This window comes from Cebus imitator, unplaced genomic scaffold, assembly GCF_001604975.1.
Source record: "Cebus imitator isolate Cc_AM_T3 unplaced genomic scaffold, Cebus_imitator-1.0 Scaffold180, whole genome shotgun sequence".
NCBI classification, from domain to species: domain Eukaryota; kingdom Metazoa; phylum Chordata; class Mammalia; order Primates; family Cebidae; genus Cebus; species Cebus imitator.
In genome coordinates this window covers 2,930,001-2,939,487 of record NW_016107495.1, presented here as the reverse complement: position 1 = coordinate 2,939,487, position 9,487 = coordinate 2,930,001, and the positions used below count along the sequence as shown (strand labels likewise).

Here is a 9,487-nt window from a genome sequence, read left to right as displayed (position 1 = left end):
CTCTCAAAGACAAAGCCTTTGTCATCATCTCTTTTTTGATGATTGCAATATATTACAAAGAACAAAGTCCAACAAGGAAAGGCATGTCATTCTCTCTCTCACCCCCAACCCCAGAGTGCCACCTTCAGAGAGTCAGAACAGGAGACTTCCCCCAATTTCTGACCTCTAACAGCAGGTATCATGTGACAGATGCCCACAATGGGGAGGTGGCCTGCCCTTGGAAAAGCCACATCTCAGGGCCAGGGTCCCACCCTCACCCAATCTGCTCTTTCAACCCCCAGCCCTGCTTTTCCTCTGAGTGGCTCTCATTGCCAACCAGGCACACCCAGGCAGCACCCCAGTCATGGTCCTGCCGCCTCCCATACACCTGCCCGGCCCAGGCGAGCTGTCCTTCCTGAGATCCTGGCACATGAAAGCTGATTTCACATGTCCAGTTGTGGCCCTCCAGAGCCACCTATGTGGATGTGTTTGTGGCAGCAGCTTCCCTGGGGCTTAGAGGATGTGCTGGTCTTCCTGCATGGATTCTCAGGGTCACAAAATCCAGCTTCATAAGATTGAGGATTCAGTGGACTGTGAGAAAGGAGCATGATTTCCAGCGGACAGAGGGGACTGACATCAGTAAATCCTACACAGGATGAAGGAGGGTGAATTGGCCAAGGGACAGGAGGGATGAAGAGATGTGTGCCGTAAAGAGAGAGTAGATGGAGCTGTGCCTCCAGGGTCTGAAACTTGGACTTCAGAGGCCTGAATTCCACTTGATTTGCTTGTTTGAATCATCCTGATACTCCCAGGAATTCCCTGATGACCTACTGTGTGCAGGCACCAGGCTTGGGGCACAGAATCGGATAAGGTCTCTGTCCTCACTTCTTGCCCGCTCTGGAGCTCAGCGACTCCATAGACCTTTGATCAGAATCAAAGGCCCTTTGAGATGGGATAAAAGGCTCTGGCCTCAGACAACATCTGTGCAGACATGGTGGACAGAGTGGGTGCCCAGGTCAGCCACGCCTGTCATGGAAACGAAATGCGTGGATACAGGTGAAAACATCCCTTGGTCGCAGGACTCCACCTCTTCAAGAATGAAGATCCCTTTTTAATGTCAAAAACAAAAAATTCTGCAGACCCAATATTTATTCAGTAAAATTTCTGCAGGGCTTCCTATAGGTAAGAGCTAGGGATAGGGAAGAGCCGTACTTTAGTATCTATGAATTCAGTTAATAATGACAAAAGCCATTCAGAAGCCAGTAACCCCTTTATAATGGTGTGGGTCACTGATCACAACAGTGTCATGACTATCTGGGACCTGATAGTGCCTGTGGGCAGTGGCTGTATGGAAAACGTTCAAAATGCAGGTGGCTTCTTGGGTCCTAGAGGTCCATAGTCCACAGGCGAGTCTCTGATGTGGACCAGCGATGACAATGCCGGCTCCAAGCACATAAGGGGCATCCAGCGACACGGAAAAGTGAGGACTTCTTGCTGCACTCTCTATCCTTTTTTTTTTTTTTTTTTTTTTTTTTTCTGAGATGGAGTCTGGCTCCGTTGCCAAGGCTGTGGCTCAGTTTTGACTCACTGCAACTTCCACCTCCCAGGTAGAACGGAGTCTCAGCCTCCCGAGTACCTGGGATTACAGGCATCCACCACCATGCCTGGCTAATTTTTGTATTTTCAGTAAAGACAGGGTTTCACTATGTTGGCCAGGCTGGTCTCAAACACCTGACTTCAAGTGATCTGCCCGCCTCGGCCTCCCAGAGTGCTGGGATTACAGACATGAACCACCGCACCTGGCCATTCCTCACTACTTTTCAAAGTGGGCTTCTGCTGCATTTTTTGTGTTGTGTTCCCATCTGCATTCTTTGCCTCTTTTTCATCCTTCCCTCTCATCTTTATATGCATCCATTTTAAAATATCTGCTGGGCATGGTGGTCTCACACGTGTAAACCCAGCCCTTTGGGAAGCTGAGACAGGAAGATTGCCTGAGATCAGGAGTTCAAGACCAGTCTGGCCAACATGGTAAGACCCCATCTCTACTAAAAAGATATAAAAGTTAGCCAGGCCTGGTGGCAGATGCCTCTAATTCCAGCCACTCAGGAGGCTGAGGTGAGAGAATCACTTGAACCTGAGAGGCAAAGGTTGCAGTGAGCCGAGGCCATGCCATTGCATTCCATCCTGGGTGACAGAGAGAGACTCTGTCTCAAAACAAAAATCCTATTCTGTTTTTCACTTGGCAAAAGGGTTCCTACCCCTTTTCCTGATGGTTCATCTCCGAATAGTTAGTGAGAAGCTGTTAATACTTTAGAAAAGGAGCAATCTCAATGTTGTTCTATTTTATGTTTAGAATATATTATCCTTTGGGAATAGCCCCTCAGAAGCTGTGACACCAAACAAATCATTCCTGTTTCCTCACCAGTAAAAGTAGGATGCTGGCCTAAAGGGCAGCCCTGAAGGGAGCGTACACCATGCATTCCACACATGTACACACCACACACATACACCATGCACAGACACACCACAGACACATATACCACATACACAGACACACCACACACACCCCCACACACATACACAACACATACACAAAACACGCATACACACCACACCCACACATACCACACACACAAAACACGCATACATACCACACACACCCCCACACACAACACATACACAAAACATGCAGACACACCACACACACACCCACACACAACACATACACAAAACACGCAGACACACCACACACCACACACACACACACATACACAACACATACACAAAACACGCATACACACCACACACCCCCACACATACCACACACACACACAAAACACGCATACACACCACACACCCCCACACATACCACACACAACACATACACAAAACACGCAGATACACCACACACACCCCACACACACACATAACACATACACAAAACACACAGACACACCACACACCCCCACACGTACCACACACACATACACAACACACGCAGACACACCACACACCCACACATACCACACACACACACCCCTACACAACACATACACAACACACACACCCACACATACACATACTACACACACACACACAACACATACACAAAACACGCATACACACCACACCCACCCACAGGTACCCCACACACACATACACAACACATGCAGACACACCACACACGCACACCCCACACCCCACAGCTTGCTGACCGTCTGCCCTGTGCAGCTGATGAGTGGAGCATTTCATCTGCTCTGAGCAGCCAAGGACGGGGAACCGGATCAGCCTGGCCCATGGTCAGTGCCTGGAGAGACTTGGTCCCTGCAGCACTCCAGGCTCCTGGGGCTTCCGAGACATCTATGGCCCTTGTACCCTGGTGATGGGTGCTAGGACACAGAGACTGCCAAGAGGAGAATCTTCCTCAAGGCTCTAGAGCAGCTAGGACTGCGGCCTCCTCTGGCAGGGACAGAGGGCATGCTCCTGAAGAGGGAAAATGTGTTTCTAGCACCACAGCAAAACTGATGAATGTTTCTCTCAGAAATATGTCACCTTTCCCGGGAGATGGGACTGTGTCTCACATGGTGCCTGGTACCTCTGCCCCTAACGAGGTCTCCAGAGAACACAAGAAACCATTCTCTGAGTCCCCCTGGCCTCGCGTGCGGCAACCACTCAATACCTGGGGTTCCCTGATGAGGCAATGCGTGGGGCTGCTGGCGTGGGTGCTCCTGACAACGCAGGGAGACTGACAGTCCCACGTCCCTGTCACAGATGAAACGGTGGCTCCCAGAGGCTGAGCTGCCAGCCCCAAGCCACACAGCCAGGAAGGGGCCAGCAGGGTGGAGCCCGGCTCAGCTCGACTGGCAACTGAAGGCTGCTATTTGCCATTTGTATGTGCTGCATTCGAGTTCGGTGTGCAACTCTTTGCCCCAGGAGGGATGCAGAGGGCTGCACTGGCTAGCGATGCCCTGCGAGTCTAGAACAGCATGGGGTTTGATGGTGTCCACAGCTCCTCCCACCCCACCCCACCCCACCCATGCATACAGCCCCTCCCAGACACACCACACACACAACACATGCCACAAACACACAAAACACACATACACACCGCACACATATACACAACACATCACACACACCAGACATATATGCACAACACACGCAATACACCATGCACAGATATACCACACAGACATTCACACCAGACACACACCACACCCCCCACACATACCATACACACATATAAAAACACATGCCACACATGCACATAACATGCACACTACACACACGTGGGGCACTATTCACACTCCATCCCTCCTCAGGCACTTTCTCCTAAGACGCTCTATTTTAACTCCTTGGATCCTGCCTCTCCCAACCCAGATCCTTAAAGCCCATCTCCAGGCAGCTTTGGCTCCGGACTTGTTAGCTGTATGATCTGGATTGAGTCGCTTAGCCTCTCTGAGCAGTCAGCCTTCTCATCTTTAGTATGGAGATGACCTTCTCTTCCCTACCTACCACACAGCAGATCCTGTGTGCACTCTGGGGAAGGTAAGGCACCGGTAGGGGTACTCCCCACTCTCAGGTGTCTCCCACAGAACTGAAGCATGGCCTAGAGAAGCAAAACTCTGTTCTGCCTCCTCCAGACCCATGCCGTTGCTCCAAGAAGTCCTGGGGAGGCACTGATTTATCCCAGAGAAAACCCCCAGCAGGCTAAGTCTGCACTCAGACACCGGTGATTTCCCTGTGGGTACCTCAGAACTAAGCCCAGTCCTCAGCCCCCTCTTTGAAAGAAAAGCAAAATAGGAACACTACAAGCCTGAATTTCCTGCAGGGAGTTTGCCCAGGTGCTCAAGAGTCACCAGCTTAAACACCGTTCTTGGGGCAGCCCTAAAAGGCAGTGGATTTAACACCCTACCTGCATGCGCTTTCTTGGGTAGGTATTTGGATCATACTCCTCCAGGTAAATCCTGGCCTGGGGCTATAATCAACCAGACACCCAAAACTCACTGAACCCACAGAGTGTATCCAGCATTGTGCTGGGTGCTGTGGGAGGGTGAGATCCCTGTCTCTAGAACTTCAACAACACGACCCGGGGTAATGGTGAAATCAACATGGAACAACACAGTGACTTGGTCACTGCATGAGGCTGAGCTGCCGCGCACATCAGGGCTTTAGGAATTAGAGGCCAGGAAGGGACGTTGCCTTCTGAAAAGGCTTCATGGTGCTCAGCAAGACTGTCCAGGAGGCCAAGACAAGAGGTCCCCCAGAGGGGTAGGGAGGTGACATCTCCTTTTGTATGAAAGAGACCCCAGGCAGAAAAGTTTAAGATAGCTCTTGATTGCCCAACATTTTCCAAAAGCTTTTCTTTTTCAATCCACTTTAGTGCTGGATCTGCTTGAAGAAAATTAGTTTTAAGAAATATGTTAAGACATTTAAATCAAGGATTTTTAAAACACCCCTACTCCCTCGTGGTTCCCTCACAAATTTGTTTATAAATTGGGGGTATTCAAATGCTTACGAAGAGTGGGGTGAGAGAATGTGCAGAATAAATTGAAAGGGAAAGAACACCTGCTCCAACCTGCCTTCCCGGAGTCCGGGTGTTCTGAGCCTTCACTGCACGCTAGCATAACATTACCTGGGAAGAGTTCGAATGTACAAACGCTGTGCCCACGCAGAGAGGTGGATGCCTTGGTCTGGGTTGGGGCCCAGGCATCTGAATTCTTTCACATGCCTCCCGGTGATTTCTTTGGTTTTTTGTTTATTTGTTTTTTGAGATGACGTCTAACTCTGTCAGCCAGGCTAGAGTGCAATGGTGTGATCTCGGCTCACTGCAACCTCCACCTCCCGGGTTCAAGCAATTCTCCTGCCTTGGTCTCCCGAATAGCTGGGACTACAGGTGCCTGCCACCACACACACCTAATTTTTTTTTTGTATTTTTAGTAGAGACAGGGTTTCACCATGTTGGCCAGGCTGGTCTTGAACTCCTGAACTTGGGATCCACCTGCCTCAGCCTCCAAGTGATTTCTAATGTGCAGCCAGGGCAAGGCCCCTGGTGGAGCTGCGTGTTCACGGTCTGCCTCCTTGTGAGCATTGGAAGCCAGAGTTTTGGATTTCCGTCACTGACAAACTCCTCAGTGGCCCGTTTCTGTCTCCCCACAGAGCCAGCCCTCCTCCCTGGCCATGCTGGACCTTCTGCATGTGGCTCGGGACATCGCCTGTGGCTGCCAGTATTTGGAGGAAAACCACTTCATCCACCGGTGAGTCAAAGTGACCAGGCTTTTCCTGTCATCCTGTCACTCTGTCTGTGTGCTTCCCTAACATCTCAAGGGCTCACACTTCCCCCTTCAGAGCAGAATATTAGGTTTCCCTCCAGAGTTGTTTGGATGTAGGATGATTCAGCTTTGTTTTGTTGTTGTTCATAGAGATGGGTCTCACTTTGTTGCCCAGGCTGGTCTCAAACTCCTGGGCTCTAGTGAGCCTCCCGCCTCAGCCTCCTGAAGTGCTAGAATTTTAGGCAGGAGTGATGGCTCCTGTTCCCTTCAGCTTTGTCTTTGAGATGGTAACTTATTCAGGTTTCACTTGCCCCTTATGTAAAACAGGTGTCCTAAAATACCCTTGCCAGGGCTAGAGACCTATAAGTTATTCTTAACCTCCTGTGAGGACCCCTGCCTGTATCTTGAATGTTCAAGTCCTATATCACTTTAAAGATCCCCCCATATAGAAAACTGGGCTCCTTATGGGGAAGTTAAGGAACGATGTTTTTGACCATGGGTGGCTCATAAGCAAGGACGCTGTTTTATTCATCTTTGTATACTTGGCATATAGCGGGGTTACAATGTTTGTTGGATACACTAATTTTTCTCAAAAAACTCTGAAATGAAGCATAATGATGATTTTCATTACTTCTATACTTCTATTATGATTCTTGTGTTTAAAAGCTATATGGGCTGGGACGTCATGCTATGAACATCATATTTCATGTGAAAGCTGATAACTTTCTCAGCTGACAGCTTGAAATCAGAAAAGTAAAATGGATCATCAGGCTCTTTGCAAAGCTCTTCCTTAATGAATTGCCACTAATTTAGTGAATAATAACCTGGTGAACTCAGAACCATTTATTAACACATGTCTTTGAAGAGTTTAAGGCATGTTCATAATAATTAAAATATGTAAGTACAAAGTAGGAAGGAGAGATATTGTATGAGCTTAGAAATAGAAAATTATGCAAATATAAAGCAAGCTTTGCTTTTTCCCTAATAAACATGGGGAAACGAGAGATCAGGAAGTACACTTGCCTAAGTTCCAAAGTCACTCCTAAAACAAGGCCATCAACTCTTAGAAGAGCTTATGCTGCTCCTGTCACTTCATCATTTTGCCCTTCAGTTCTTCCTCTCGCTTCTAACCCTTTCCGCCGTGCGGGTCATGCTGTTTCACAGAAATAATGGAAGCAAAAAAGGAGCTGGGACCAGCTCCACCGTCTGCTGCTTCTAAGAGTTGTGTCAGTTCTGTTCTGTTTTTTTAAGGTAGTTTTTCAGCCCTTTCCCCGCTCCCCAGTCCTGCTCTTGTCCTTTGCGTGGTACCCAAAATTTTCCATAAATCTCAACTCTGGGCTTTGCGGTTCTATGACTCAGTCAAGACAGAGCTGTGCTCCTTTTGAACTCATCCTTGGCTAGAGTCATCTTTCCATCTTTTGTCTGTGTGCTTCAAGTCGGGACTCCCCTGAGAGCAACCTGCGTCGCTTCAGTGACCAAATGTCTTCCTTTGCTTAGCATTGGGATTTTTTTTTTTTTAATCTCTGCCCACGTTGGTCACCCTAGCATACAGATTCTCTGGCTGAGTGATCATGTCCATTTTTCCCTTGACCTTTTGACATCTGCTTTCCTACAGCCACAAGATATTTTGATGATGTCCAATGCTCTGTTGTTTTAATGTTAACAGGATTACGTTCCCTCAAGACTCCTCTCACTTCCACATCTAGAAATAGTTACTGAAGGTTAGAATTAGATCCCAGAGTAATCATTTTTTGCTCTTTCCTCCTTTTTAAGAAATTGTCCAACACCAAATCAAGGCAGTATCAGATAATCTGTTTTAAGCAAAAGAAAACTTCTGGCCGGGCGCGGTGGCTCACGCCTGTAATCCCAGCACTTTGGGAGGCCGAGGCGGGTGGATCATGAGGTCAAGAGATCGAGACCATCCTGGTCAACATGGTGAAACCTCGTCTCTACTAAAAATACAAAAAATTAGCTGGGCATAGTGGCGCGTGCCTGTAGTCCCAGCTACTCGGGAGGCTGAGGCAGGAGAATTGCCTGAACCCAGGAGGCGGAGGTTGCGGTGAGCCAAGATCGCGCCATTGCACTCCAGCCTGGGTAACAAAAGCGAAACTCCGTCTCAAAAAAAAAAAAAAAAAAAAGAAAAAAAAGAAAACTTCTGACAGAAATTGTCCATCTGAATCAAAGCTTTTCTTCCCGGGTAATTTGGTCATTTGTACGAAAAAAAGTCTTTGACATATTCTAACTAGCTAGAGGTCTATGGGACATATCCACAACAGAGTTGCCTCGAATTCTCTCTCTCCCTCCACCATTTACCTGCTCCTAAGATTCATGGACTTCCACACATGTGTACTTTTACACTTTTGGAATTCATAGTGGAACTTCCTCATCAGATCCGCATGCTTCCATTTTTTTAAATAAATTAGATCCTTTCCCTTTGGACATGGTTTATTGCCATTTCATGAATGATGTGTCATTTTACCAACTCTTGGTGTGTTCTGTATATTGCATTTACTTACTTGCCATTAAATTCAAGATCACTTTTTAAAACAACCATTCCATACGCATCAGTGTAAAGACTTTTCTGGAGCCATAAATATTATACCTGGTCTATTTTGCTATATTTCTCTTGAGAATTAATGGCTATATAGCCAACTATTTTTCTTCCTTTTTGATGTCATATGTGTTATGCTTTTATGGTTTTATAGGGGCATTTTATACATCACCTCAAAATTCAACTTAAACCTCCGGATCAGGTCAGCAGCATTAACAACATGAATCTCCACCTGAACCCATGACTCTGGCACCCTCAGCCATGATCCCCAATCAAGATCCTATTTTTTAAATACAATCCTAGCAGCCAGTTGATTCTCTAAGTCCTTTCTCAACCTAGGATCAGAAAACAGCAGCTGTGCTCCCTAAGTGCACCTTGTTTTTTTCTGCATAGGACCTTAACATTAGAGACCCACTCCAGACTTCTGGCTGTGTCCTTCATTCCCACATGCATGTCCAGAATGGGGAGCAGTCGGAGAGTAGAAGCTGAGGAGTCCTGGAGGGCAGTTGATGGTGCCTCAGAGGCGGGCTACAGGAAAGCAAGCCATCTGGAGTCAACAACAGAGATGACAACTTTATCACCTGAAAGAAGCGATGCTTCAGCCATGTAGCTTAGCAGAGGCTTTGAATAAAATCATAGACCAAAGAACCATAATGCCTTATTTAAAAAAAAAAAAAAAAAAAAA

General features: G+C 47.5%; 1 protein-coding gene across 2 annotated transcripts in view; it reads left to right on the top strand.

The window, feature by feature from the left end:
• ALK (ALK receptor tyrosine kinase) overlaps nt 1-9,487 on the top strand; it is a 755,264-nt gene that overhangs the window by 720,183 nt on the left and 25,594 nt on the right. For both annotated transcript variants that reach the window (XM_017545664.2, XM_037744648.1), the window contains one exon: nt 6,139-6,236. In XM_017545664.2, coding sequence (XP_017401153.1) covers nt 6,139-6,236 — 98 coding nt within the window. The remainder of the gene's footprint in view (nt 1-6,138; nt 6,237-9,487) is intronic.